Source organism: Eschrichtius robustus, chromosome 16 (genome assembly GCF_028021215.1).
Source record: "Eschrichtius robustus isolate mEscRob2 chromosome 16, mEscRob2.pri, whole genome shotgun sequence".
NCBI lineage: Eukaryota > Metazoa > Chordata > Mammalia > Artiodactyla > Eschrichtiidae > Eschrichtius > Eschrichtius robustus.
In genome coordinates, this window is record NC_090839.1 from 52,440,620 (window position 1) to 52,464,759 (window position 24,140).

General features: G+C 58.0%; 3 protein-coding genes across 11 annotated transcripts in view; 1 reads left to right on the top strand and 2 right to left on the bottom strand.

The window, feature by feature from the left end:
- The window catches only part of CLCN7 (chloride voltage-gated channel 7), a 29,265-nt gene extending 23,777 nt beyond the window's left edge, over positions 1 to 5,488 (bottom strand). Inside the window, exon 1 of one of the 2 annotated variants that reach the window (XM_068565707.1) lies at positions 5,339 to 5,488. The gene's annotated coding sequence lies outside the window, so the exon portion shown is untranslated. The remainder of the gene's footprint in view (positions 1 to 5,338) is intronic. The other variant, XM_068565706.1, reaches the window with a different exon arrangement.
- Positions 5,489 to 5,637: 149 nt separating this feature from the next.
- Positions 5,638 to 19,074, top strand: TELO2 (telomere maintenance 2). Of its 5 annotated transcripts, XR_011070509.1 has the most exons (22): positions 5,829 to 6,173; positions 6,682 to 7,017; positions 7,531 to 7,808; positions 9,777 to 9,845; positions 10,059 to 10,206; positions 11,585 to 11,687; positions 11,859 to 11,927; positions 12,113 to 12,254; positions 12,348 to 12,484; positions 12,983 to 13,062; positions 13,272 to 13,373; positions 13,591 to 13,679; positions 13,772 to 13,863; positions 14,059 to 14,175; positions 14,286 to 14,357; positions 15,554 to 15,718; positions 16,152 to 16,243; positions 16,853 to 16,952; positions 17,130 to 17,194; positions 17,412 to 17,527; positions 18,253 to 18,412; positions 18,627 to 18,709. XR_011070509.1 is itself a non-coding variant. In XM_068525053.1 (21 exons), the coding sequence occupies exons 2-21, from the start codon at positions 6,683 to 6,685 to the stop codon at positions 18,731 to 18,733; spliced, it is 2,478 nt and encodes an 825-aa protein (XP_068381154.1). In that variant the 5' UTR covers positions 5,830 to 6,173; position 6,682; the 3' UTR covers positions 18,734 to 18,883. The 5 variants fall into 5 exon arrangements, 4 of the variants coding, with proteins under 4 accessions (XP_068381153.1, XP_068381151.1, XP_068381154.1 ...); XM_068525053.1 differs by lacking the exon at positions 18,253 to 18,412 and having other exon boundaries at positions 5,830 to 6,173; positions 18,627 to 18,883; XM_068525052.1 differs by lacking the exons at positions 5,829 to 6,173; positions 17,412 to 17,527; positions 18,253 to 18,412 and adding an exon at positions 5,638 to 5,697 and having other exon boundaries at positions 18,627 to 19,074.
- Positions 19,075 to 19,171: 97 nt separating this feature from the next.
- Positions 19,172 to 24,140, bottom strand: part of IFT140 (intraflagellar transport 140) — a 70,226-nt gene continuing 65,257 nt past the window's right edge. For all 4 annotated transcript variants that reach the window (XM_068525046.1, XM_068525048.1, XM_068525047.1 and 1 more), the window contains one exon: positions 19,172 to 19,952. In XM_068525046.1, the coding sequence (XP_068381147.1) occupies positions 19,746 to 19,952 (207 nt within the window). In that variant the 3' untranslated portion in view covers positions 19,172 to 19,745. The remainder of the gene's footprint in view (positions 19,953 to 24,140) is intronic.

A 24,140-nucleotide genomic window follows, 5' to 3' on the forward strand; every position in this document is an offset into this window, starting at 1 on the left:
CGGCCTTCTGGGAGTTGTAGTCCCGCCGCCTGGTGGACCCGCCTGTCAGGACCGATCACCACGAAGCAAACGGTTGTGCTGAGGACACAACATAGCCCTGTGGCCTTCCTGCGGAAAACGCTCCACTGATCCCATCCCAGGGGGAAAATGCAGATGAATCCAAATTGAGGGGCACCTGCTAAACAGCTAGCCAGCTCGTCCCGTAGTGTCAGCGTCATGAAAGACCAAGAAAGGCCGAGTGTCTGCCTTGGATGGAAGATTAAAGAGACGGGCAACTGAAGGCTGCTCGTGGGCCTGGCATTTTGGGGACAATTGGCAAAGATTGGACCTGCACTGTACATTAGGTAGCTGTGTTACAGCTGCGCCCAGTCCCCCAAGGGTGATCTTTGTCTGGCGGTCATATCAGAAAAGTCCTTTTTCTCAGGAGACATACACTGAGATATTCAGGGGTTGTGATGTGATGTCTGCAACGTAGTCTCAGATGATTCACAAGCTAATGGTAATCACAATACGTAGCTACCGATAGCGGGAGAAAGAAAATGTGGTAGGATGTTAGCAGGTGATGAATATGGGGTAAATATAAATGACGTGCAATGTAGTCCTCTTGTAACTTTTTTCTTTAAACTTGAAACTTTTCAAAATAAAAAGATTTTAGAAGTTCTTTATAGGCTCTTCCCTCACACCTTTCAAAATAAAACCAAAATTGAAACCAAAATGAGAGGAAGGAAGCCCAACAGGATTGTTAAGTTTTCCCCACCATCACTGTGCAACAATTTTTTGAAAATACTAGGAACAACGTTCTTTCAGAAAAGGTGTTTTCTCCTTAGTGTGACCTGGCTTTGCCCTTTCGAGGGATGTTGACAAACACGTGATGGCCCTGTCTGTGGAGGAGGGCCTAGAGGCTGCAGAGTAAAGCTGGCACCGGCCCCAAGGAGCCTCAGGGCTGGTCCCGGCCTGGTTTGACTGAACGAAGTGGATGAGTGTGGTTTGCGTGAAACCGTCCAGGCAGGAGGAGAGCTGCACACAGCGATGGAGAAGTAAGAACAGTCCCGGGGACGGAGGGGTGGTGCTGGGGAAGCCCCTCTGGATCCTTCTGTCCTCCCCCCACTCAGGAACACAGCAGACGCAGGTCAAAGGTGGGATTGATGGGGTTCAAGGTGGATGTGGCTCATGCCACTCACTCAGCGGGGATGGTGGATCACGTGAGATGCGTGCTCACACTCCCCTGCTCAAAACCTGGATGGGCTGCCCTTGACAGAGCCCAGACTCCTCGGCTGGACAAGCCAGCCCTTCCCAAATTCCTAGCGACCTGAGCTCCCATGAAGCTCCTCCCCAAGCCCTTTCCCAGGCCGCCCCGCCCTCGTGGAGACTCTCAGATGAGATGCGGCTGGCCGCCCACAGCCATGATGCTTCTGCCGAATTCCCACCGTTTTAGGGTCTGTGAACCTTGGCAGAAATGCTGCTGTAGAAGTGAAATATCCTGGGTCCCCCATGGTGTTTTAAGCACCTGAAAGCGGGGGAGGGGAGGGTGGGAAATACCCTGCGTGGTCTTTTAGTGCTAGGGACCTCAAGAAACACTCCCTAATCAAATTAAGTCTTCCCCCCAAAAGATGTCATCTCTCCCACCTCAATGGAGTGAGACGGAGCAAGGGCTCCAAAATAGGCCAGAGGAGCCTGGGAAAGAGGACGCTTTGAGAAGGGCAGCTCTCCATGAAGATGGACGCGTCCTGGGGAAGTGCCAGGGGAAGCAGAAGTCCGTGATTCCGGGACCTTCCCGTGGCCACCCAGGGGTGTTTCCAGACCTAGGATGCATCCCCTGACCTTGACTCACGGACCAGGGGCGGGGGTGGGGGGGGTTGGGGGGCGGGCAGGTGGTGGCTGGCCAAGTCTTTGAGCTGAAGGCCTGGGATTGTTGGGGCAGACAGCTCTGCAGAGATGGGAGCACTGCTAAGAGGCCCCAGGGACTGACTTCAGGCCCCTCTCCATGGAGCAGTGCCCTCCAGCCACCTCCTCGATGCAGAGCTGAAACCAGGCCCCTCGCGGTTCCGTCAGACCTCTCTAGTTTGTTTCCTCACTTTTTTTAAAAAAGTTATCTTTTCCAACTTTTAAAAAAATTAATTAATTTATTTATTTTTGGCTGCATTGGGTCTTCGTTGCCGCACGCGGGGCTTTCTCTAGTTGGCGAGCGGAGGCTACTCTTCGTTGTGGTGCGCAGGCTTCTCATTGTGGTGGCTTCTCTTGTTGCGGAGCACGGGGCTCTAGGCACGCAGGCTTCAGTAGTTGCAGCACGTGAGCTCAGTAGTTGTGGCACGCACGGGCTTAGTTGCTCCACGGCATGTGGGATCTTCCTGGACCAGGGCTCGAACCCGCGTCCCCTGAATTGGCAGGTGGATTCTTAATCACAGAACCACGAGGGAAGTCCCTGTTTCCTCACTTTTAAAATGGGTTGGGGACTTCCCTGGTGGTGCAGTGGTTAAGAATCCGCCTGCCAATGCATGGGACACGGGTTCGAGACCTGGTCTGGGAAGATCCCACATGCCGCGGAGCAACTAAGCCCGTGCACCACAGCTACTGAGCCCGCATGCCACAAGTACTGAAGCCTGCACACCTAGAGCCCATGCTCCGCAACAAGAGAAGCCACCGCAATGAGAAGCCCGCGCACTGCAACAAAGAGTAGCCCCTGCTCGCCCCAACTAGAGAAAGCCCGCGTGCAGCAGCAAAGACCCAACTCAGTCAAAAATAAATTAATAAATAAATAAACAAATAAATTTATTTTAAAAAATAAAAAATAAATAAAATTAACTTCAGGACTTCCCTGGTGGTCCAGTGGTTAAGAACCTGCCTTCCAATGCAGGGGGCATGGGTTCAATCCCTGGTTGGGAAACTAAGATCCCACACGCCGCGGGGCAACTAAGCTCATACACTCTGGGGCCCATGCAATGCAACTACTGAGCCCGCGCGCTCTGGAGCCCACGCGCCTCAACTAGAGAGAAGCCTGCATGCTGCAACTAAGACCCAAAGCAGCCAAATAAATAAATAAATAAACTTCACCTGTTTCTTTTTACTTTTTTTAGTATGGCTATAAAATACTTAAAATTAAATATGGAACTCACGTCATAGTTGGATTGGACAGCATTGCACTGGAGAAAGACTCCAGGTCTGCAGGCCCCCGGGCACAGAGACAGGGGCTTTCCTTTCAATCTTTTTCATCATCCATTCTTTTTAAAAAAGAATTTAGTGGAAAGCATACATATCATAAAATTCACTCATTTTAAGGGTAATGCTAACAACAAGGTATTGAAATAAATGTCTACCTATTGGACTGTGGGAGTCTGAGGGTTCTGCCAGCTTCTGGAAAGCAGCAGCCAAAGCCAGGCACCTGCCCCCAGGCTGGAGAGGGGAGGGAGCTTCTTTAGCCCCGGCAGAAAACCTGCACTTACTGACAGCGTGGGCAAGAGCTTCCCTGCACCCCACCAAACAAAATCCCATCCACAGGTGAGACAGAAATCTGCCCAAACAGAAGAGAAACTGGGAGACGTGCAGAGGGCCAAGGAAAGGCTCAAAGGCATTCTAAATAATACTCTCAGAGAGACAAGAAAAGCTTTGTGTCCACAAGGCAAGAAACGGGGACTTCCCTGGCGGTCCAGTGGTTAAGACTTGGCACTTCCACTGCAGGGGGCGCGGGTTTGATCCCTGGTCAGGGAATTAAGATGCCGCATGCCTCGCGGCCCAGCCAAAACAAACAAACAAAACAACAACAAAAAAACACAAGGCAAGAAACGGATGCTATGAAAAAAGAAATAATCAGAAAGGAAGAAGTTGCTCTTGGAAATGAAAATTATGATTTTCCCAAAAATCAAAAAAGTAATAAAATGACTAAATAAAAAAATAAAATAAAATGCAAATAAATAGATAAGTATAACAGAAAAGCTAAAAGGTGAAGTTAAAGCAATTTGTCAGAAAGAAGGCAAAAAGGCAAAGAGATAGAAGAGAGAAAACATTGGATTGAGATCAATCCAATGAAAAGAAACTTAGAGAGTGAGACTACAGGATATAGTGGAGGAAATTTTAGGAAGATAACACAGGAAGGTGCTGCAGACAAGGGCACCCATCATTTCAAGACCACGTGGCAGAGAGCGCCAGGTCAAGGAATGGGGCCTGACTCCAAAGCTCATCTTGCCAAGTGTCAGACACCACAGATGAGAAGATCCTAAATGTGTCCAGAGAGAAAAACCTGGTCACGTGCGAAGGATTGGGACTTTCTCCAGAGGACTGTGGGCCACCTCAGCAGCAAAGCTGGCTGCCAAAGACAGAGCAGCAAAGTGATTTTCATTTAAAACTGAGCAGTCAGAGTGGCTGGTTAGCCCAGATGGTTAGAGCATAGTGCTGATAAAATTGTGCATCTAGCTCAAATGTGAATCTACCTGGAGCAAAGAATAAAGGCATTTTTCAGATGTGCAAAGGCTTAAGAAATTTATCCTCTGTGCACGATCTCTTGAGAAGTTACTGGGTAACAGGATTCAGGAAAATGTGGGGAATAGAGAAGGGAGGAAGCTGTAGTAGGAAACGGTAGTGAGGGCTCTAGTCCAGGAGCGGCCTGGGAGGAGTTCTCGGAGAGTCCCAGCAAGGCATCATCCTCTGCTCCTCGCTCCCTCGCACCCACGTCCAACCCATCCGGTCCAGCCCAGGTCAGCTCCTTCTCACCACCTGGCCCACCCTTGTCCACGCACCAGACGCCCCTCCGGGCTTTCTGCATCCGCGGTTGCCCCCTACCGTCCATTCTCCTAACTGCACCCAGGGTGGAGCTTTTAAAAGGAGACCGCTCTTGGTCACTCATTTTCTTAACCTCCCTAATTTTTCTTACCATTATCTGCCATCTGATATATTGTATGTGTACTTTATTTGCCCCCTTGACGTGTGAACAGGAACTTTGCTTCATTCTGTGCCCTGGAAGAGTGCTTGCTGCCTCAGCAGGCAATTAGTTAATGTATGTTGAATGAATAAATGTTTCCCATGTCACCTCAACGAACTTCTGGGTTGAAATAGTACCTCCTTGAGAAGTCTTCCCAGATCGCTCCCCAAGGTCGCCATAGGACGTTCTGCCAAGACGGAAAGTCCTATATCTATGCTGTGCATTGTGTCAGGTGGCTATCGAGCCCTTGACACGTGGACAGTGCAACCGAGGAACTGACCCGGTGGCTGGTGGCTACCGTGCTGAACGATGCAGCACCTGTCCCAGGACACCCATCAATACCCGAAATCACCCCAGTTGCGACTTCATCCTAGTCTGTGGCGCGTTTCCCTGCAAAGGTCGCGGCCTGCGGAGAGCGGGCCATACCTCTGGGCGGGCGGCGAGGCCGCACACGCGTTTGGTGCTCAGTAGGAGTTTGTGGAGGCGCGCACGTGTGAGCTCAGGAGAGACTGGGGCTCGCGAGCGGGGGAAGGGCGGGAGGAGGTCACTCCGGGAAGACCGACGCAGAGGCTGAGGGAAGGCAGACGGGCGCAGAAGTGCTGGACTCCAAGCCACGCGCCGCGCAAGCCTAAAGCACATTGCCCCGCCCACCAGGTACCACGCCCACTCGGGCCCCGCCCCCATGTGCCCCGCCCCCGCCCCAGCGCAGGCGCAGATACAGCCGCCCGTCCCGCGCGTCTTCCGGCTCGCAGGTTCGCCGCAGATTCGTCACCAGCTGCCCCTAGGTACAGGCGCCACAGGCTCAAAAAATTCAGCACCAGCTCTACCAGGGCCCCGGGAACTTTTGCTCTGCGGCCGCGTGAGCTGGGCCGCGAACCGAGCGCAGAGCGGGGCCTCGGGGGCTGTGGCGAATCGGCGACGGGTCTGTATTGGCGGAGCGAGCGGGGCCGCAGCGCGCCTTGGAGACTCCGTGGACCCGGCGGGTGCGCGCCTCCCTGTGACCGCTGCGCGTCCGGAGGTCCCCGCCCGCCCTGACACCCCATCCCGTCCCCCGAGGACCGCTGCCCGCCGCGCCACTAGGTGGACTCCGGGCGCACGCTGGGGAGCGGGCGCGGGGCCGGGCGATCGCTAGCCGGTCTCCAACGCCCCGAGAAGGAGCCCGCGTGGACCGGCCTGGGCGACGAGGCCCAGGCCGGTGGGGACACTTCTTTGGCCCCTAGTGCATCCCGATCTAGTGGCTGGGTGCACTGGTGACAGACAGGTGACTACTTAATGGCGCTTGTGCTGCAGGGGCGCCCGACCCGAAGTAAATGCTACCTGCAGATGGTTTTGGTTTCTGGGAAGGAAGGGAGCTTGGCAAGGTGAACCACAGGTGGATGCGTCAGGGAGTTAGAAGTGCTGATGAGTCTCCCAACCTCAGCTCCCTTGACATTTGGGTTTGGATACTCCTGTTGTGGGGGCTGTCCTGCGTAATGGGGTATATGGGATGTTTACCAGCATCCCTGGCCTCAGCCACCCACTAGCGGCAGAGTAGCACCTCCGATTATGACATCTAAGATGTCTCCAGACATGGGTACCTGGGGCGGGGTTGCCCTACTGCAGAGGGCACCATGGAAGCCTTGGACCATGAAACCTTCCCTCCTCGAGGGCGGGAGAGGGGGCTTTCTGAGAGTATGTGAAAAGTGCTTCCTTATCCAAGACTGAGTCCCACGTGGATGATGACAGCTCCCTGGACTTCCTTTCTCACATGCCTTTCCTGTGAACTCCAGGATGGATCCTGAGGTCTCTGCCGTCCGGCTCACCGTCTGGGAGGCTGTTCACATCCTTTCATCTTCTGAGGATGGGGGCCGCATCTTCTGCACCCTGGGGTCCCTGAAGCGCTATCTTGGTGAAACGGAGAATTCAGCCCTCCCTGAGGAGCAGGAGGAGTTTGCCAGGATCCACTTTTCCACCTTTCTCAGATGTCTGGTCGGCAAGCTGAGCCCCGACTGGCTGGAGCTGCTGCCTGACGGCCAAATGGAGGAGCTGTGGGCCAGCTTCTTCCTAGAGGGCCCAGCTGACCAAGCCTTCCTGGTGCTGATGGAGTCCATCGAGGGTGCTGCCAGGTGAGCTGGGCCGGCTCTGATTATGGGGTCGCTTTAACACCTGAAGGATTTCGAACCAACGCGTTCTCCGAATTCTGTGAGAGTTTGGCATCCTGAAAGGTGAGGGAATAAAACCTGTGCACGTCAGAGCACTGAACTAAAAGCGGGTTGCGTTAATCTCCTGCGATGGGAAGGCCCTAGCCCTCTGTCCTGCCGTGTGGGCCAGGGGGCAGCAGGAGTGTTTGCATCAGGGCTTAGGTGGTCTAGGTAGGCAGTGGGCGTGGCCATCCTCCTGGGGCCCCTTCACTCTGTGGCCCCCAGCTCTGTGTGAGGCACCCCAGCAAACTCATTCCCTCAACATCAAGCACACCACGGTCCTTGCGGGGAAGCTGTGTCATTGGGAAGCTGGGTTTTCAGCAGTTGCTGTGGAAGTTGGTGGGTCCGGTGATTCCAAGGTGGGGAAGCTGCGTGGGGTCGGCAGGCTTTCGTGCCCCCCCTAGGAAGCGAGGCTGTTTACACCTGCTCTCGGTTCAGCCCCAGCTTCCGTCTGATGAAGATGGCACGGCTGCTGGCCAGGTTCCTGAGCGTGGGCAGGATGGCCGCTGTGATGGAGGGGCAGTGTCGGCAGCAGGCAGGGCCAGCCTTCCCCCTGCTCCAGGAGACACTTCTCACCAAGGTGGTGGGCCTGCCCGATCTCCTGGGCAACCGTCTGCAGCAGGAGAACCTGGCCACATTCTTCCCTCAGAACTACTTCCCTCTGCTGGGCGAGGAAGTCCTGCGGGTGCTGCAGGTGGTCGTGGACTCTCTCCGAGGTGAGGGCCCCTCTTCTAACAGCCTCCTCAGGCCATCGTCCCCTCCCTCCCTCCCTCCCAGGGCTCCGGGGACTTTGCCATCTCTGGGCAGTGCCATCGTCCAGTCAGACGTTATCGCATGTCTGGGGCAGCAGCCACCCAGCCGTGAAGTTTCACCCACAACTCTGCTGCCTTGGAGGTGGAGCTGACCCGTAAGCCCTGCAGTCCTTGGTTGGATGTCCAGGTGGGGCTGCTCACCGCCCAGCCCCTCACTCAGAATAAGGGAACGTCCACAGTCTGGAAACCAAAACGCTGTTACTGTGAAGAGGGTTCGTCCAAGGTGGCTGCCGGCTGCGGTGCCCGTGGCCTTGTCATCGTGTGTGGAGGACCTCATGCTCTGGTGTCTGGAGGCGGTGCTGGGGGCCAACTCTGAGGGAGCTCTCTGCACCTGGGGTCCATGGGAGCGGCTTCCTGCCCACCCTCTCCACTAATCATGGTCTCTGGAGCATCAGGGACATGGCTTCCCCACGTGTGTGTTCCAAGAGCTGGGAGAAGCCGGGGGCCGTGGCAGCCTGAGTGGGGGTGGGTGTCAGGTGGTGAACAGCGGGCGGGCTGTCCGAGCCACCGTCCTTTCCCCCAGTGAGGCCCTGCCTTCCCTGCGGCCCTGGCCCCTGTACTGCCCCCACCCTGGCCCGAGCCCCTCATCTTGCCTGGATTCTTACCACAGCCTCCCACGTGCTCTCCTGTCTTGTCTGAGCTGAGCAACTGCATGATGCTGTTACCATGAGTCACACTCAGAACCTTCCAGCATCTCTGCTCCCGCCTCCTTCCAGCTCTGGACTGGCGGGCGTTCCTGCTTGGGGCACCTCGTGCTCTGGCCTCGAGTGCCTCTTCTCAGGGCCGCCTTCCTGATCACCCTGTTTAGTGTCGCAGCTGCTGGCTTGTCCTCTCCCTGGAACCGGCCATCCTCTAAGGTGCTCAGAGGGGCCCCGCCCTGTTGTCCGACGTCCCCCCCTTCCGCGGAGTGAGCTGCGGGCCGGGGCCTGTGCGCACTGCCGACCCGGCGCTCAGAGTGGTGGCTGATGCAGGCCGGTGGTCCTCACGTGTGTTGAGAGAAATAGACCTAAGTGTTGTGTCCTTGGGGCTGGAGTTGTGCCCACATCTCGCAGACCGTTCTGCCCTCGTGGACGTGGGTCACGAGGGGTCGCCTGTCTGCCCACGGTTAACCGCACACAGCTAGTGGCTGCCCCGGGAGGCGGCCAGGTGGCACTCGGCAGGGGGCCGCAGGGGTGAGGCCTGTGCTGCTCTGTGGAGCCCCCTTGTGTCTGCACACCCTCTGCTCCCCCTAACGTGTCCCTGAGCATTACTGTCTCGGGTGAGGGAACCACGCAGGGGGAGGCGTGCGCCTGCATTTCTCCAGCCCAAGCATCCAAGCGGGGTTCCAGCAGGGCCGCCCAGCCCCTGCTCTGGCTGGGAGGGGCCGCCTGCCTGAATGTTCTGAATGCCTCTGGAGCAATGTCCCCTTCATCCTGTGAGTGGCTGCGTTGAATTCTGTCTTGGCAGGATCCCAAACGCCCATCTTTAGATCTCAGATACTGCGTTTGCATCATGTGCAGGGCCATCTGTCTCCTGGTCAGTCCCATCACCCTGGCTCTTCCGGGGCTGCTGCCGCCGCCCACCCTCTCCTTGTTCCTCCATCCTCATTTCTTCCCTGTGGCGCTTAGAGCTCCTCCTCTTCACTGGGCCCCTCTGGTGCTGACACCTCCCGGCGCCCCGCAGTGGTCCCTGCTTTATAGGATCACTGTGAACATAATGCTTTTTAAATGGTTATTTTCATTGGCTCTTTGAGCTGGAAACAGTGCTGGTGAAGTCGGAATTAGACTGAACAAGTTGGCAGTTTTACAACGTGGGATCCGCCTGGAACAAGGTCTGTCTCTGCTCGGCCAGGTGTGCGTTGATGGCCTTACCACCGTCTCCTTCCTGTCCCAGGTGGCCTGGACTGCTCCGTCTCCTTCCTGTCTCAGGTCCTGGGGAAAGCCTGCATCCACGGGAGACAGAGTGAGTGTTCGTCATGGGAGAAGCTGCGGCACGTCCCGGGAGGGGTGGGCTGTGTGGATCCCTTGCGGGGAGTTGCTGAGGTCCCCTTGCCTGGGTCTGGCCCTGCTGGGCCCCTGGGTGGGGGCCTGGCTCTGTGACAGGTGGGCCTGTGGGCTGCAGACACTGGACGCCCCATGGCCCCCAGGCTCAGTGCCCCTGTGTGCTTCCCCTCAGAGGAGGTTCTGGGCGTGCTTGTGCCCCGGCTGACAGTGCTTACCCAGGGCAGCTGCCTCTGGCAGCGGGTCTGCTGGTGCCTGGTGGAGCGCGTGCCCGACTGGGCCATGGAGGCTGTGCTGAAGGGGTTCGTGGAGGCCGCCCCAGGGTAAGAAGTAAGGCATCCTTCCTGCTGCAAACGCTTCTCCCCCAGGAGGGCGGGCGGTGGGGATCCAAACGACTCCTGCCTATGTGGGGTCAACACTCATGGGACGTGGGCAGTGGCCCCTCTGTCTGGTGGCCGGTCATTTCGTAGAGTTTGGCTGTGCAAACGCCCATCTTTCCCACTCCTGACGGCTGGGCTGGGCCCCTCAGTCCTCACCTGGCTGGACCGAGACGGAGGCTGCGGCTTCTCTGCAGCCTGAGGGTCCCTGTTCTCAAAAAACCCAAATCATGCAGAAGGGTGTGCGGGGAATGCAGCTTCCTCCCACCTGGTGGCTGTGATGACTTTCCTGTGTACCTGTCCACCTCTGTGTCTGTGAGCAAGGGGGTCTGCGGGCCACGTTCCTGAAAGGGCAGTGCTGGGTCACTTGGTTGTCGTCCACGTGCCTTCAGACCGTATCCCGGCACGAAGGGCCTGTTTCTCTGCCAAAGACGTTTCCTCCCTGTTTGACTTCACATTTCTTTGATTCTGGCTGAGTGTGTGTGTCTTGAAGGCATCACGAACCATCTGCTCGAGTCTTTTACTCGCCTGTGTGAAGGCTCCTCGTGGGGGGGCGCCCCCACCTTAACACAGGCCCGGGTCTGTCCTGGCCGCACCACTGGTTTGGTTTCGCTGAGACGTCCTAACTGCCGTGTGAGCCCAGCATACCGTGGGTCACTGGGTAGGGCTCAGCCTTCTCTGTCACCGGGGCTGTCGTGCTGTCTGCCCCAGGGCTGTAGGTCACTTTGCCTGGGTCTTTCTCCTCAACTTCATCAATTTTCTTGTTTTTTCTTTTTCTTTTAACCTTCACGTCTTTGATTTGAGGGATGAGGAGGGGAACACAGCCTCACCTGCTTCCGTGCTGGCAGGAGGGTGTGTTGAGCTCTCACTCACTAAAGGAAGCAGGGGTCTCTCAGTCTAGATTGGGATCTGCAGACTACGGCCTTTGGGTCGAATGTGGCTCACTGTGTTTTTGTAAGTAAAGTCTTATCAGCAAACAGCCACACTCAACCGTGTACCTACCTGCCATCGCTGCTCTCGGCTACCGTGTCTCTACAGAGCCTGATGGCCTGTCAGCCTGGCCCTTCACAGACAAAGCTGGCTGCCCTGGTCTAGGCGGAGCATTTCACCTGGACTGGTCGGGGCAGGCAAGGGATGTCCTCTTGTGTCCAGTCGCTGGGCTCCCTGGTTTCCACATTTACTGGGAGGAGGGAGACTCAGGACTGACTCAGGGCTGAAGCACCTGCCCAGCTCCCTGGTGGTTAGCGCGGAGCCCGGGGGTCCAGTGCAGATCCATGGGATTCGGAGTTGTGCTTTTCCCTCTCTCCACTGCTGTGCCTCACAGGCCTGAAGTCCTCTCACGGCTGCTGGGGAACCTGGTGACAAAGAGTAAGAAGGCCCAGTTTGTGATGACCCGGAAGCTGCTGTTCCTACAGTACAGCTGCACGGTGAGGGTGCCGGCCGGGGGTGGTAGCTGCAGCAGGCGGGGCTGGAGCAGTGCTCAGCTGCCCAGACATGTTGCTGTCCTTCAGCCCAGACCCGTCCCGCCCCTGGGCTCCCCAGGCCGGGCGGGCGGTGTCTGCCTGGCAGATGGTGAGAGGACGCCGGCTCTGTTGCAGATGCCCATGCTGCAGAGCCTGCTGGGCTACCTGGCCATGGACAGCCAGCGGCGCTCGCTCCTCATGCAGGTAAGCGCTGCCTGTGCAGGTAAGGGACTCTCAGTCCCCGTGGGGAGAGCGTTCCTGCCTGGGGTGGAGGGCGCTGGCCGGAGCCTCTCTGGGGCTGTGGGGACATGGGCACCAAGGCCCACGAGGTCCCGGGATGCGTTGGGGAGGCGGGGGCTGTCTGCCAGGCTGGGCCTACCACCCACCAGGCGCTGAAGGAGCTCCTGGAGACGTGGGGCAGCAGCAGTGCCATCCGCCACGTGCCCCTGGTGCAGCAGTGCTACGTCAGCAAGGCCATCCTCATCTGCCTGGCGCACCTGGGGGAGGCAGAGCTCCGGGACAGCCAGGACGGTGAGCACGTGGTGGGTGCCCCATCCCCACTGCCCCCCCCGGAGCCCCATTCCCCCCCCACCCAGCTCAGCCCATGCGCGTCGGTGCTTCCAGAGTTGTTGGCCAGCCTCATGGAGGGAGTGAAGAGCCGCCTGGACAGCAGCCTGCCCCCCGTGCGCCGCTTGGGCATGATCGTGGCTGAGGTGGCCAGCGCCCGGATCCACCCCGAGGGGCCTCCCCTGAAGTTCCAGGTGAGCAAGGGCTGCGCCCGCCGTGCTCTTCCTGAGCTGCCGACACTCCTGCCCCGATGTCACCGTGCCTGCCTGTGTCTAGGACCACGGAGCATCTGTGCTTGGTGTCGAGTTGGCCCTGGTGGCCCTGCTGAGGCCGCGGCTGGGAGGGGAGTGGAGGCGCAGCCCCTTAGCTGGCGCCTGAGCACATGTCCCCAGGTGGATTCTCTAGACGGGGCTCTCAGGCCTCCCCTTCGTCTGCCGAGCCCTCTGGGATGTCCTTGGAGACGGTGCCACATCTGCTCTGTGTCTGGGGGATTCCCAGGCCCTCCAGCCTTCAGCCCCACCAGTGCCACCCTCTGCAGAGGGGGAAACCTGGACAGTTGCTCTTGAAAGACCGTTGGCTGCCAGAGGCCAGAAGCGCAGACTGCGGGCTGTGATGGGAGGGCCTCGCAGGGGCCCAGCTGTACCACTCCTGCTGCTCCCGTCCCAGCCAACTCCAGCTCATCTGCGTTGCAGTATGAAGAGGATGAGCTGACCCGCGAGATGCTGGCTTTGGCCATGCCCCAGCCCACGGCTGACGGCCCCTCGGAGGCGGGGTGAGGGTCTCCGTGCCCTGGTCCCTGGTCCCCTGGGCGTGGTGGGCCAGGTGGGGTGGCTGCTGCACACCTGTTACTCCTGTCCTGCTATCGCTGAGGCAGAAGCTAAGATGAGGGCGGGGGCGGTGAGAGCGCTTCCTCGGGAAGCATGGGTTCTGGGATGAGAGACTTGTGGGGCACCCCTGAGGGATCCTTCTCTGTCCCCAAAGCCCGTCTTTCGCTCCGGTCAGTGGAGAGACTCCTGACAGAGAGACTGTGGACCGCAGCGGCCCCCAGGTTGGGCCTGAGGGCTCCGACTCCGAGCTGGACAGGTGGGGGCAGCCCCACGGGGGAGAGTGCGAGGGTCCTGGCGGGACCCGCCTCAGGGTGTGGGCCTTGCGGCACCGGTTCCCTCTGCCTCACGAGTCCTCCTCCCACCCAGAAATCAGCCCACGGGGCTCTCAGCCCGGCAGCCATTCCTGAAGCTTCAGGGACTGGGGGTGAGTCCCGGGTGACAGGCAGGTCTGCGTGTCTGTGCTTCTTCCTCAGCGATGATGAGTTTGTCCCCTACGACATGTCGGTAGACAGGGAGCAGAGAAGCAGCAAGGCACCCTCGTACGTGCGGGGCTGTTTGGAAGGTGCGCCCCAGCCCCCGCCCAGGGTCCCCCGCATGCTGCCTACCCTGCCCGCCGGCTCCGCCTCACTCAGGCACCATGTGGGTTCTGGGCAGCTCTGACCGGGTCCGAGGACTGGGAGCGCTGGGAGGCGGCCCTGCGGGCCCTCGAGGGGCTGATCTTCAGGAGCCCGGCTGCCACTCAGGAGGTGAGCGCATGAGGGCTGGGCTGTCACGGTCGCAGGAGGTGGATGATGGCTTGGCAAGGGCATGTGTCTTCAGGGAGCCCCATGTGGCCCACATGGGCCTTGGCAGCGGGGCCTCTGCCGGGGTGGGGGGCGGAGGGCGCAGCCCAGGCTCCTCGAGACAAGCCCCTTCTGTCGAGCACCCGACCCCGTGCGCAGGTGAGCGTGGAGCTGGCCAAGGTACTGCTGCACCTGGAGGAGAAGACGGCCGTGGCGGGGTTCGAGGGGCTGCGCCAGAGGACCCTGGTGGCCGTCACAGTCACAGACCCGGCTCGGGTGAGTCCCCGCGGCTGAGTGGAGCCCGGGTCATGCCCCCAGCAGCGGCTGTGCTGGAGCCCTGTCTCCGGGATCGTGGCCCTCAGAGGCCTCTTGTCCGCCTGGCCTAGGTGGCGGAGTACCTGACCGCGCAGTTCTACGCCCTCAACTACAGCCTCCGGCAGCGCATGGACATTCTGGACGTAAGTGCTTGGGCCTCTGTCCCACTCATCAGGGCTGGACTGGCAGGCCTGGTGCAAAGCCCCTGGAGGGGGAGCAGGCATTTGCCAGAATCTACAGGGATGGGACCACAGGCCTCCCCAAGCCCCTTGTTGCCAGACCTGAGAGGCTGGGACCAGCATCTGTCTGATGTTTTCTTGACAGAGCGTGGGCTTCGGGGGCTGCATTCTTTGTTTTAGATAACAGCGTTACTGAGGTATGATGCACACACCGTAAAATTCAGTCTTAAGATAAGCAGAATGTGGTGGGTTCACACAGTGGAATATTACTTGGTCTTTAAAAGGAACGAAATTCTGACACCGTGCTCAGTGAAATAAGCCAGACGCAAAACGACAAATAGCGTACAATTCCACTTACGTGAGGTCCCTGCAGCCATCAGATTCACAGAGAAAGAGAGTGGATGGTGGGTGCCAGGGGCTGGGGGAGGGGTGGGGAGTCAGGGTTTAATGGGACAGAGGTTCAGTTTGGGAGGATGAGAAGGTTCTGGAGGTGCTGGTGGTGACAGCGGCACCATGAGTTTACCTGGTGCCGCTGAGCCGCACTGAACAATGATTACCATGGTGAACATCACACCACGTGTGTTCGTCACAGTGACACAGAGACTAAGACAAAGCTGAAAAAAAGTTCAGCGTTTCTGTGTATACAGCTCAGGGGCGTTTGGTACTTTCCCGATGTCGTGTGACCATCACGTCCACCTGCTTTCAGGACGTCCCACATCACCCTCAAAAGAACCCAAGATGCTCCCTCCCCCACCCCCAGCCCCGCAGTCAGTCTGCTCTGTCTGTGCATCTGCCTGTCCTGGGTGCTTCCTAAAAACAAGGTCGCATGTGTGGCCTCCGGGTCCGGCTCCGTCCACATATGGCCTGGGCCGGGGTTCCTTCCCTTTTCCTGAGAGGTGGGAGTGGCGGGATTGGATGGGCTTTGGGAGAAGTGACCAAAGGTTTCGGGCTCGTCAGCAGGGAGCACGCCCACCTCCTTCCTGTGCCCCCACAAAGTGAAGTGAGCCTGAGGGACTTGAACTGACTTGCATGGGGTTCCCAGAACCTCCCCGCCGAGGACTGCCGGGGCCTTCGAGGGCACCCGATTCACCTTGAAATTTGGAAAATGTCATCCTTCCCCAGTGGGATGGCGGCTGCCCCGGGTGTCTCCTCTCTTCTAGGTCCTGACTCTGGCCGCCCAGGAGCTGTCTCGGCCGGGGCGCCTTGGGAAGGCTCCCCAGCGGGGCTCCCCAGACCCCGGCTCCCAGCCTGGTGGTGCTGTGGTCCCGGCTTGGCGGGCGGTGGTGGAGGAGCGCGTCAGACGCAAGACCCGGCGGTTTTCCAAGGTCAGCCAGGCCCTGGGGTGGCCTCTTGGGCGGGACTTCTGCCCCGAGGGGACAGCGACCACAGTGTCCTGTGAAGGGAGGGTTTTTGGTACAAATTGAGTGATGTGACACATGCTGTTAGGGCATCATGTTGAAGTGACTTTAAAACGTGAATGCAGATGTGGGTGTGAAAACAGCCCTGAGGGTTCTCTGTCGGCAACAACTGGCCCGGCATGTGCTGGGTCATTGGGGTCCCTCTAGGCCGGGGCTGAACGTGCTCCCCTGGGGTGTTGGGCCATGTCTGGAGACATTCTCAGTCGTCACCGGGGGTGGGGGGTGGTGCCCGCTCCTCTGGTGCTCAGGACCACCCCTCCCAAGTGTCCCCAAGTGTCCCTGGTGTGAGGTCCCCTGGCGGGGCTGTGCCCTGTGCCCTGCGAGCACGTGTGTTTGGCAGGGCTCTGTGGGGCGGGCACCAGCCGTTGGCCCCAACGAATTCAACTCGGTGGCTGGCTACTTCTTCTTCCCCCTCCTTCAACATTTTGACAGGTGAGCGAGTTTTCTGGAGGCCTGTGATTTGGGGAACAGGAGCCCTGGCACCCGTGGGCGGGAGGGTCCCTAGGGTGGGGGCTAAGGTGGGATTTGGGCTCAGGGTGGTCAGGAACTTGGCTGTGATTGTTCATAGCTTAAATCAAGTGACATGAGGGCATTAGGCGTCAGGGTCTCCGTCACCTCCGGATGCTGGGTTCATGGTGGGGCCGGGGCCAGAGCCTCACCCTGGTGCCTTGACCCGGCGTGGCCTGCCGCCCCCGTGCGCATCCTTGTCCTGCCTCAGCCCGAGCGGGGTGCAGATATGCCCCAGCCATCGCCACATGGGTGCAAGGCTCTGTGGACAGAGGGAAGGGCCTGGAGCCCTTTGCTGCAGAGGCCCTGCAGGCAGCGGTCCTGCTTCCTGATCCAGGCCCGGGCTTGACCAGGCGGCCTTGCAAAGTGACGGGGAGTCTGTCCAACGCCTTCTCCTTGTGGCTCTGGGCGCCACGTGGGGACAGGCAGTGAGGAGGGGAGTCCAGGGGCTTGGGGTGCCCTTGGTGGCCCACGAGGTTGGGGAGCCAGCCCTGAGTACCTGTCCTGCACCATTCGCTGGGTTCTGTGTTGTAGGCCTCTTGTGACTTTCGACCTTTTGGGAGGTGACCAGTTGGTTCTTGGGAGACTGGCCCACACCTTAGGGGCCCTGATGTACCTGGCTGTGAACACCACGGTGAGCTGGGACCCCGTTCCCCCGGCATCTGATGGCTCACCTCCTGTGGGGTCTGCGCCATGTTCTGTCCCCTTGTGGGCCTTGCCTTGGGACAGGAGTGTTTGGACCTGAGGATGGGGTCTGAGGTGGGGACTGCTGTGTGCCAGGACCCCTGCCTACTGGCTTGTGCTGTTTCAGGTGGCTGTGCCCATGGGCAAGGCCCTGCTGGAGTTCGTGTGGGCCCTTCGTTTCCATGGTGACGCGTGAGTAGCTACAGGGCTGAGGGGAGTTGGGTGGGGTGGGGGTCCTGAATCCTGCTGGAAAGTGGACAGTGGGAGGTGGGTGGCGGCTTCCGGGGTGGCCAAGAGGCAGCCTGGCTGGGCGCTCCTGCAGCAGGAATGGCCGGCGGGGCTTCCCTGGCCTGGGTGGAGGGCGCCAGGCTGCGGCTCCTCACGGCTCAGTCTCTTGCCTTCTCCGCAGCTATGTGCGGCGGGGCTTGCTGTCTGCTGTCTCCGCCGTCCTCCTCAGCGTTCCGGCTGAGCGGCTGCTGGCAGACCTGCTGGACGAGCTGCTGGAGGCCCGGTCCTGGCTGGGAGGTGATTGCTAGGCCGGGGTCACTGTGGCCAGGTGGCGGGAGGCTGGTGCAGCCTGGAGGGGCCGGGGGGCTGTCAGCTCGTGGGCAGCGTGGCCCAGTCCCCAGCCCAGCTTGAGCGTCATGTGGCTCCCGTTTGTGTTCTGAGTGTCCTCAGTGTGGGAGTGGGGACATGGCTGCTGTCAGGTCACTTTGACTTTGGGGAGTCCTGCAGGGAAGGCGCCCAGACGTGGGGGTGGCACCTGTATATGCTGGGAAGTTCCATCCTCAGCAAAGTTACAGTGGTGATTGACATTTTGCCACATTTTCTCTGGCGGCCACCCCTTCCCCACACACATGTGGTTTTTTTTTTATGTATTTATTTTTGGCTGTGTTGGGTCTTCGTTTCTGTGCGAGGGCCTTCTCTAGTTGCGGCAAGCAGGGGCCACTCTTCATCGCGGTGCGTGGGCCTCTCACTGTCGTGGCCTCTCTTGTTGCGGAGCACAAGCTCCAGACGCGCAGGCTCAGTAGTTGTGGCTCACGGGCCTAGTTGCTCCGCGGCATGTGGGATCCTCGCAGACTAGGGCTCGAACCCGTGTCCCCTGCATTGGCAGGCAGACTCTCAACCGCTGCGCCACCAGGGAAGCCCACGTGTGCTCTTTTTAAAAAGGCTCTGTGGCCAGTAGTACCCCCACCTGTGGGCACTTGAGCCACGGCCCTCAGAGCCACCGTGCCCGTGTCCACCCTCAGGGCTCGCAGCTCATCTGCATCCACACTGGCAGGCCCGGTGGTTCTGATGGCGGCCTTTCTCTCCCTTTCTGCCAACGCTGTCCGGTGAGGCAGCCCATGAGCTTCCTAGGCTCCTGCAGGCCAGCCCGCGCACATGGGCATCTGAGCACATCTGCATTCGGTATGTCGGGACGGCTCGGGGCCTTGTGCTGTGGGTGCAGGTGCCTGCCCGGCTGGGCTCCCAGCCACAGGTGCTAAGGAGCCCTTTGCCGGCGTCTGAGGAGGTTCTGGTGCCACGCGGGGCTCATTCAGGAGGCCTCAAATGAGAGCAGCTGAAGAGGGCTGGCCCGCTCAGTGCTGTGATGCTGCCCACGCTTCCATTTCTGTCTTTGCAGACGTGGCCGAGAAGGACCCAGACGAGGACTGCAGGCTGCTGGCAGTGAAGGCACTACTGCTTCTGGAGAAGCTCCGAGACAAGCTCCTCCCGCTCTCCTCTCCTTAGCCCCCGACCCCCAGGAGGCATGTCCCGCTGGAAGAGTGCGGGCTGGGGGCCAGCACGTGGGGCGGAGGTGCAGCTGGTACAGCCTGGAGTGTCTGCGGCTCAGCGAAGACTCTGCATCAGGGCCTCGGGTTCTGCCCGCCACGGACTGGGACTGGGACGTGGCCTCTGAGGCTTGGGCTCCAGGACGGCTGCTCAGCCCAGTGCCTCCGTGCAGCCTGCAGACTGCAGAGCTGGGGCCACTGGGCCTGGGGGCTTCTTAGCGATGTGCCCCCAGCCCTTCCTCACCTAAAGGCCAGGGACTTTAAGAACAACAGAAAAGGAAGAATAAAAGAGGTGCAGGAGCTCTTTGTGGTTTTCACTCCTGCAGGGAGCCTGGTGCCCACACACGGCCCCCTGAAGGGGAGACATGGAAATGGGGGCAGGAAGGGGACACGGGCCTCTGAGAAAACAGACTTTATTTGGAGAATTTCGGCAGCTGGTGGGTGGAGCTGGGGGTGGGAAAGCATGAGACAGCCCCCCCGCCCTCATCATGGTGCTGTCCCTGATGGCCCCTTACGGTGGGAGCTGGTGACGGAAAGGGCGCGGCCTAGACAGACAGAGCCTCTGGCTGCAGCCCAGTGCCAACCATTGGCTCCCTGTGGTCAGGACGGGGTGTCCTGTGGGAACCAGTCAGATGCACTGCTGGGCAACCTGTGTGGGTGCCAGGAGAGGGGGGGCGGGAATACGGGGACACCCTCAGTTTCTTAGGCTTTACACCTTGTACTTGGGGGAATGTCATGGGAAAAATGAACCAACTCCCTTGACTGCCGAGGGGCTAAAACAAAACCCTGCAGGGGCCAGGGACTCAGAAGGGGTGGCTTAGAGACCCTCCCCCTGATGCCCCTCGGGGGCTAGCGCATCTTCCCACAGCTCTGCCTACGGACTCAGACACAAAACTTTCACCAGGTACGTCGGGCTCCTGCTACTGACAATGACTGGTAAGTCCCAGAAGAGCCTGGGCAGCAGCAGGCCTTCAGGGGCCATTCTCCACCTCCTCCATCACCTCCTCGTCCATCTCCTTGTGATCCTCCACGCTGTTGTGGCGCATCTGCTCCGGCATGGTGCGCATCAGAGGGATGCCCAAGCCCTGGTGCACGGCGTCCACAGTGCGCTGGCTCACGTAGTACGACACGTTGGTGGAGGGCACTCTCTTCCGCATCTCCTCCAGGTACTTGTAGGCCTGGGTCACACACAACAGCCGTGACCGGTCAGCGCACAGTGGGAACAAGGGGCCCAGCCCGGGGGCAGAGTGAACAGGGGAGGGACACCTTTGGTGACGGGGCTCAGGTGGCCTCTTGGCCTTCCCAAGCGTTGGTGGCATCTGCGGGCAGCGAGGCTCAGGCTCCGGTGGTCAGTGCTGTGAGCTCCCCCAGGGAGTCCCATGGGCAGCCTGTTACCAGGACCCTGTGTGCCTGGGGACCACGCTCCCCGGAGGGTCCACCCACCCTGGATGCACACAGGGAGACCTCGAGGGAAGGATGGATTCATGTCTCCCGTCTGTTTCATTCACTCTGGGGTGTGTGCTTGTTGGGCCGGAGGGCCGGCAGCAACATACAAATGGTTTGTCTTGTGTATTTTGACCAGGCCTCCAATTTACCCCAGTTAATTGGCCTGTGGTTAGTGAGTCTCATGTGTGTGTGGTCCTTGGCCTGGGGCTGGTGAACTATGGGATTGTCAGTGGTTTTCCTGTAGGACTTCCTCTGGTCCTACCAGTGGGAATATGTGGGGGGGGGGCATGGGGGCCGCACAGCAGCTCGGGGTGGGGTCTGAGGCAGGACGGGTGTGCTTACACTTGCTCTACCTGCCTGCACCCACATGGAGGGTCATGTGCAAGCACAAGGAGCTGGAACAGGGCCTCACGTGGCTTCTGCGGGTACACTATCAATTCAGAATATGAACAAAATTTCAAGGAGCTTTTTGACTTTATGAGGAAATAATCACATCTTAGCATTTCTTAAAGATGATAAAATTTTAGAATGATCTTATTTCAGACAGATATAACTGTCTGATATAAACAATAAAGATCATAAAGATAAAATAGGGTGTTTGGAGGGATGGGGGATGCAGTGTGCAAGTGCCCAGGAGCCCTCCAGCGACGGAAGGAGACATCCAGGCACCAGGGGACGCCCCTTGGTGTCTGCTGAGGGCCAGCTGTGAGCCAGGTGCCGTGCTGGGCACACAGGACACAGGTACAAGGAGGACCAAGCCAGGCCAGTGGGCGCTTCGGTGAGAAGCCCAGCCCAGCAAGGGTGGAGGGAGTTGGGCAGCTATGGGGTTTGGCTGGGGGAGCCTACGCAGAGGGGAGGGGGTGGGAGACAGCGGGGAAGCCAGAGAGAACACCTGGGGGCGGGGAACGACACAGCCGGGCCTAGAGGTGCACTGGGGTCAAGGGAAACAGCATCTCCAGAAGGAGGGTCGGCAGTCTGTCAGGACTGGACTCAGGATGGGGCCATGAGGACTGAGCGGGAGGGACGTCCCAGGGACGGGGAGACCCCGGAGCAGCAGCGGGGGCTTCTGTGCCCCCTGCCCCCACCCGGGGAGGAAACTCATGCAGGCCTATCCTTTCTCTATTTATAGATTTTTTAAAATTTAAAGTTACTAAATCCTATGGGCTTCAAACAAGGCTTGAGACAACAAAGAATTTGGTGAAATACTTGAAAGGTGATTTTTCTGTTAATTTTGAGGATTCAGTGGTCTGAGCATCTCCGCAGTCCACTTTTGCTTTATTCTCCAAAAAAGAGGGAACCTGTTGGGATTCACTTTAGAGCTGTTTCCCCAACAACAAAAGGGGTCGGTGAGTGGAAGTGGCAGGGCCGGGAGGATGTGAGCAAGTGGGCCGGGAAGTCTGAGTTCATGGTGCTGACCCCCCAGACCTGGGCCACAGATGCTTGGCTTTCCTGGGAATCTGGGAACTGCACCCCGTGAGGCCGGCCTGGCCCACTGGCAACTCTTCTGAATGAGTTGTCAATCCTGGGTTTGCCAGCACTTGGGAAAGGAAGGCGGGGGTCCCTCGGGGTCACTGCAGCCTCACCAGGAACTACCTGTGAGGGACAGGCCGTGGGCAGAGCACGTGGACTATAGCACAGTCTGTGTGCTGCCCTTTAGAACATGAAGGGAAAATGCAGCCAGGTGGGGTTCTGCTGCTGGTTACTAGAGGACCAAGACCGAAAAGAACGAGGACAGAGGCTTCTGGTGAGGGCAGGGTAACTCACATTAGAACAGCCCCCCTCCCAAACAACAAGGACTCACGTAAAAAAAACTCACTTTTAAGGTAACAAGGGCTCATGTAAAAAAAAACTGGGCAAAATGCAAAAGGCTCTGGAGAACAACCGTGGGCAGGTGGGCTGGGGGAGCCAACACTTGGGTGAGTTTTCTGCTTGTTGTAACTTCTGCCTCGGGGAGGCCCAGTCAGGGCCACTGGGGGAAGTAAAAGGCACAAAGAAACCACACCCTTACTGGCCAAAAGAACCAGAATCAGAACTGCATCCACCACAGCAGCTGGCATGTGAGGAAACGGTGAAGACAGTCGTGGAGCGGACAGATTCCGAGTGTGGGCTCTGCCCTGACCTCTGCTTGACCTTGACTCTGCATGTGGTGGGGACCGGCCGTACGCCAAGGAGCCTGAGCAAAGCCATGTACTGAGCAGAGAGCCCCGCTGCCGCCCACCACGGTGGGGGGGCTTACACTCTGAGCTCAACAAAGGTGGCTGCCTAAGGAAAACAGGACAGAAAGAGGACATAGCAGAAGCCAGGGTCTCTACAATGTGTTATCCACAATGTCCGGGATACAGAAAACTGCTAGACATAAAAAGAAACAGGAAAACCTCACCTATACTCGAGAGAAAAGACAAATAATGGAGACCAACTCAACATGATCCAGATGTTTGAATTAGCGCCACAGACTTTGGAGCAGCAATTACAACTATGCTCAAGAGTATAAAGTGTTGGGTTTCCCTGGTGGCACAGTGGTTGAGAGTCTGCCTGCCAATGCAGGGGACATGGGTTCGAGCCCTGGTCTGGGAAGATCCCACATGCCACGGAGCAACTGGGCCCGTGAGCCACAACTACTGAGCCTGCACGTCTGGAGCCTGTGCTCGGCAACAGGAGAGGCCGCAACAGTGAGAGGCCTGCACACCACGATGAAGAGTGGCCCCCGCTTGCCACAACTAGAGAAGGCCCTCGCGCAGAAGCGAAGACCCAACACAGCCAAATATAAATAAATAAATTAATTAAAAAAAAAAAGTATAAAGTGTTCATTCTTAATGAATCAATAAATAGGAAATTTTAGCAGAAAAAGAAAAAGAACTAAGTGTAAATTCTAGAACTGAAAAATACAAAATCTACAATGAAAAATTTGCTGGACAGGTTAACAGCGGATTGAAGATAGCCAAAGAAGAGTCAGTATATTTGAAGATAGTTATGTTACCTAATTCAAGTAATAGGAAGAAAAGATCAATAACAATGAACATCAATTACAAATGTGTATCCACTTAATATGAAAAGGCCTAACACTTAACTGGAGGCCCAGAAAGAGAGAATAAGGCAGAAAAAAAATATTTGAAGGAAAAATAATTACAGATTTCCCAAATACAGTCACAAAAGGATCAAATTTGTTTCCAAGTAACTTACCCTCATCCCAGAAGAAAACAACACTATTGAAAAGAACACACACACAGACTCCATCACTTGACAACCTAAAACATTTACAGTGTCTGGAATCCAATAAATAATTGCAGACCTGCAAAGCAGGAAAATATGAACCATAACAAAGAGAAGAATCGACCAATAGGGACATCTGGAATTGACACGGGAGCCGAGGACTTTACAGTAGTAAATATTTCACGTGCTCAGTAAGGCAGAGGAAAGAGTAGCAGAGTAAAGAGACACAGGAGACGGAGGGAGGAGAGCCGGTTCAGACCCACTGGAGGTGAAACTACGGACGGAGGAACAGCAGAGCGGACTCTGCAGAAGGAAGACAGTCAACTTGCAGCAACAGCAAAGCAACCGCCCCAAATGAAAACAGGAAAAATTCTGGGAAAAGGAGAATCAGTTGAGCCAGGGGCCAATATATACAAGTGGCTGGAGTCCAGAAGGAGGGGGAGGGCAAGGAATGAAAGGGAACTCCCTACAGACGGGGAGAAAACACGGCAGCTCACACATCTGATGCAGACAACGTCCAGGCCACACTCAACAATAAGAAGACAAACACGCAGTGAAGCGAGGGGAACGGTGTGAGCACTCGCAGGAGGGGACCTGAGCAGGGGCTCGCCGCCAGCCACGCGGACAGGGTGCGTTACAGCCACAGTGAGACACCACCACACACCCACCTACATCGCAGCCACCACCAGCTGCATGTCCACCCAACACTT

What these genes read in the sequence shown, in the direction of transcription:
- TELO2 (XM_068525052.1), top strand. Translation starts at nt 6,683, where the DNA reads ATGGATCCTGAGGTCTCTGCCGTCCGGCTCACCGTCTGGGAGGCTGTT. An exon ending in CTGCATCCACGGGAGACAGA is followed by an intron (nt 9,846 to 10,058) that starts GTGAGTGTTCGT and finishes GCTTCCCCTCAG; the next exon opens with AGGAGGTTCTGGGCGTGCTT. An exon ending in GACGGCCCCTCGGAGGCGGG is followed by an intron (nt 13,063 to 13,271) that starts GTGAGGGTCTCC and finishes CTGTCCCCAAAG; the next exon opens with CCCGTCTTTCGCTCCGGTCA.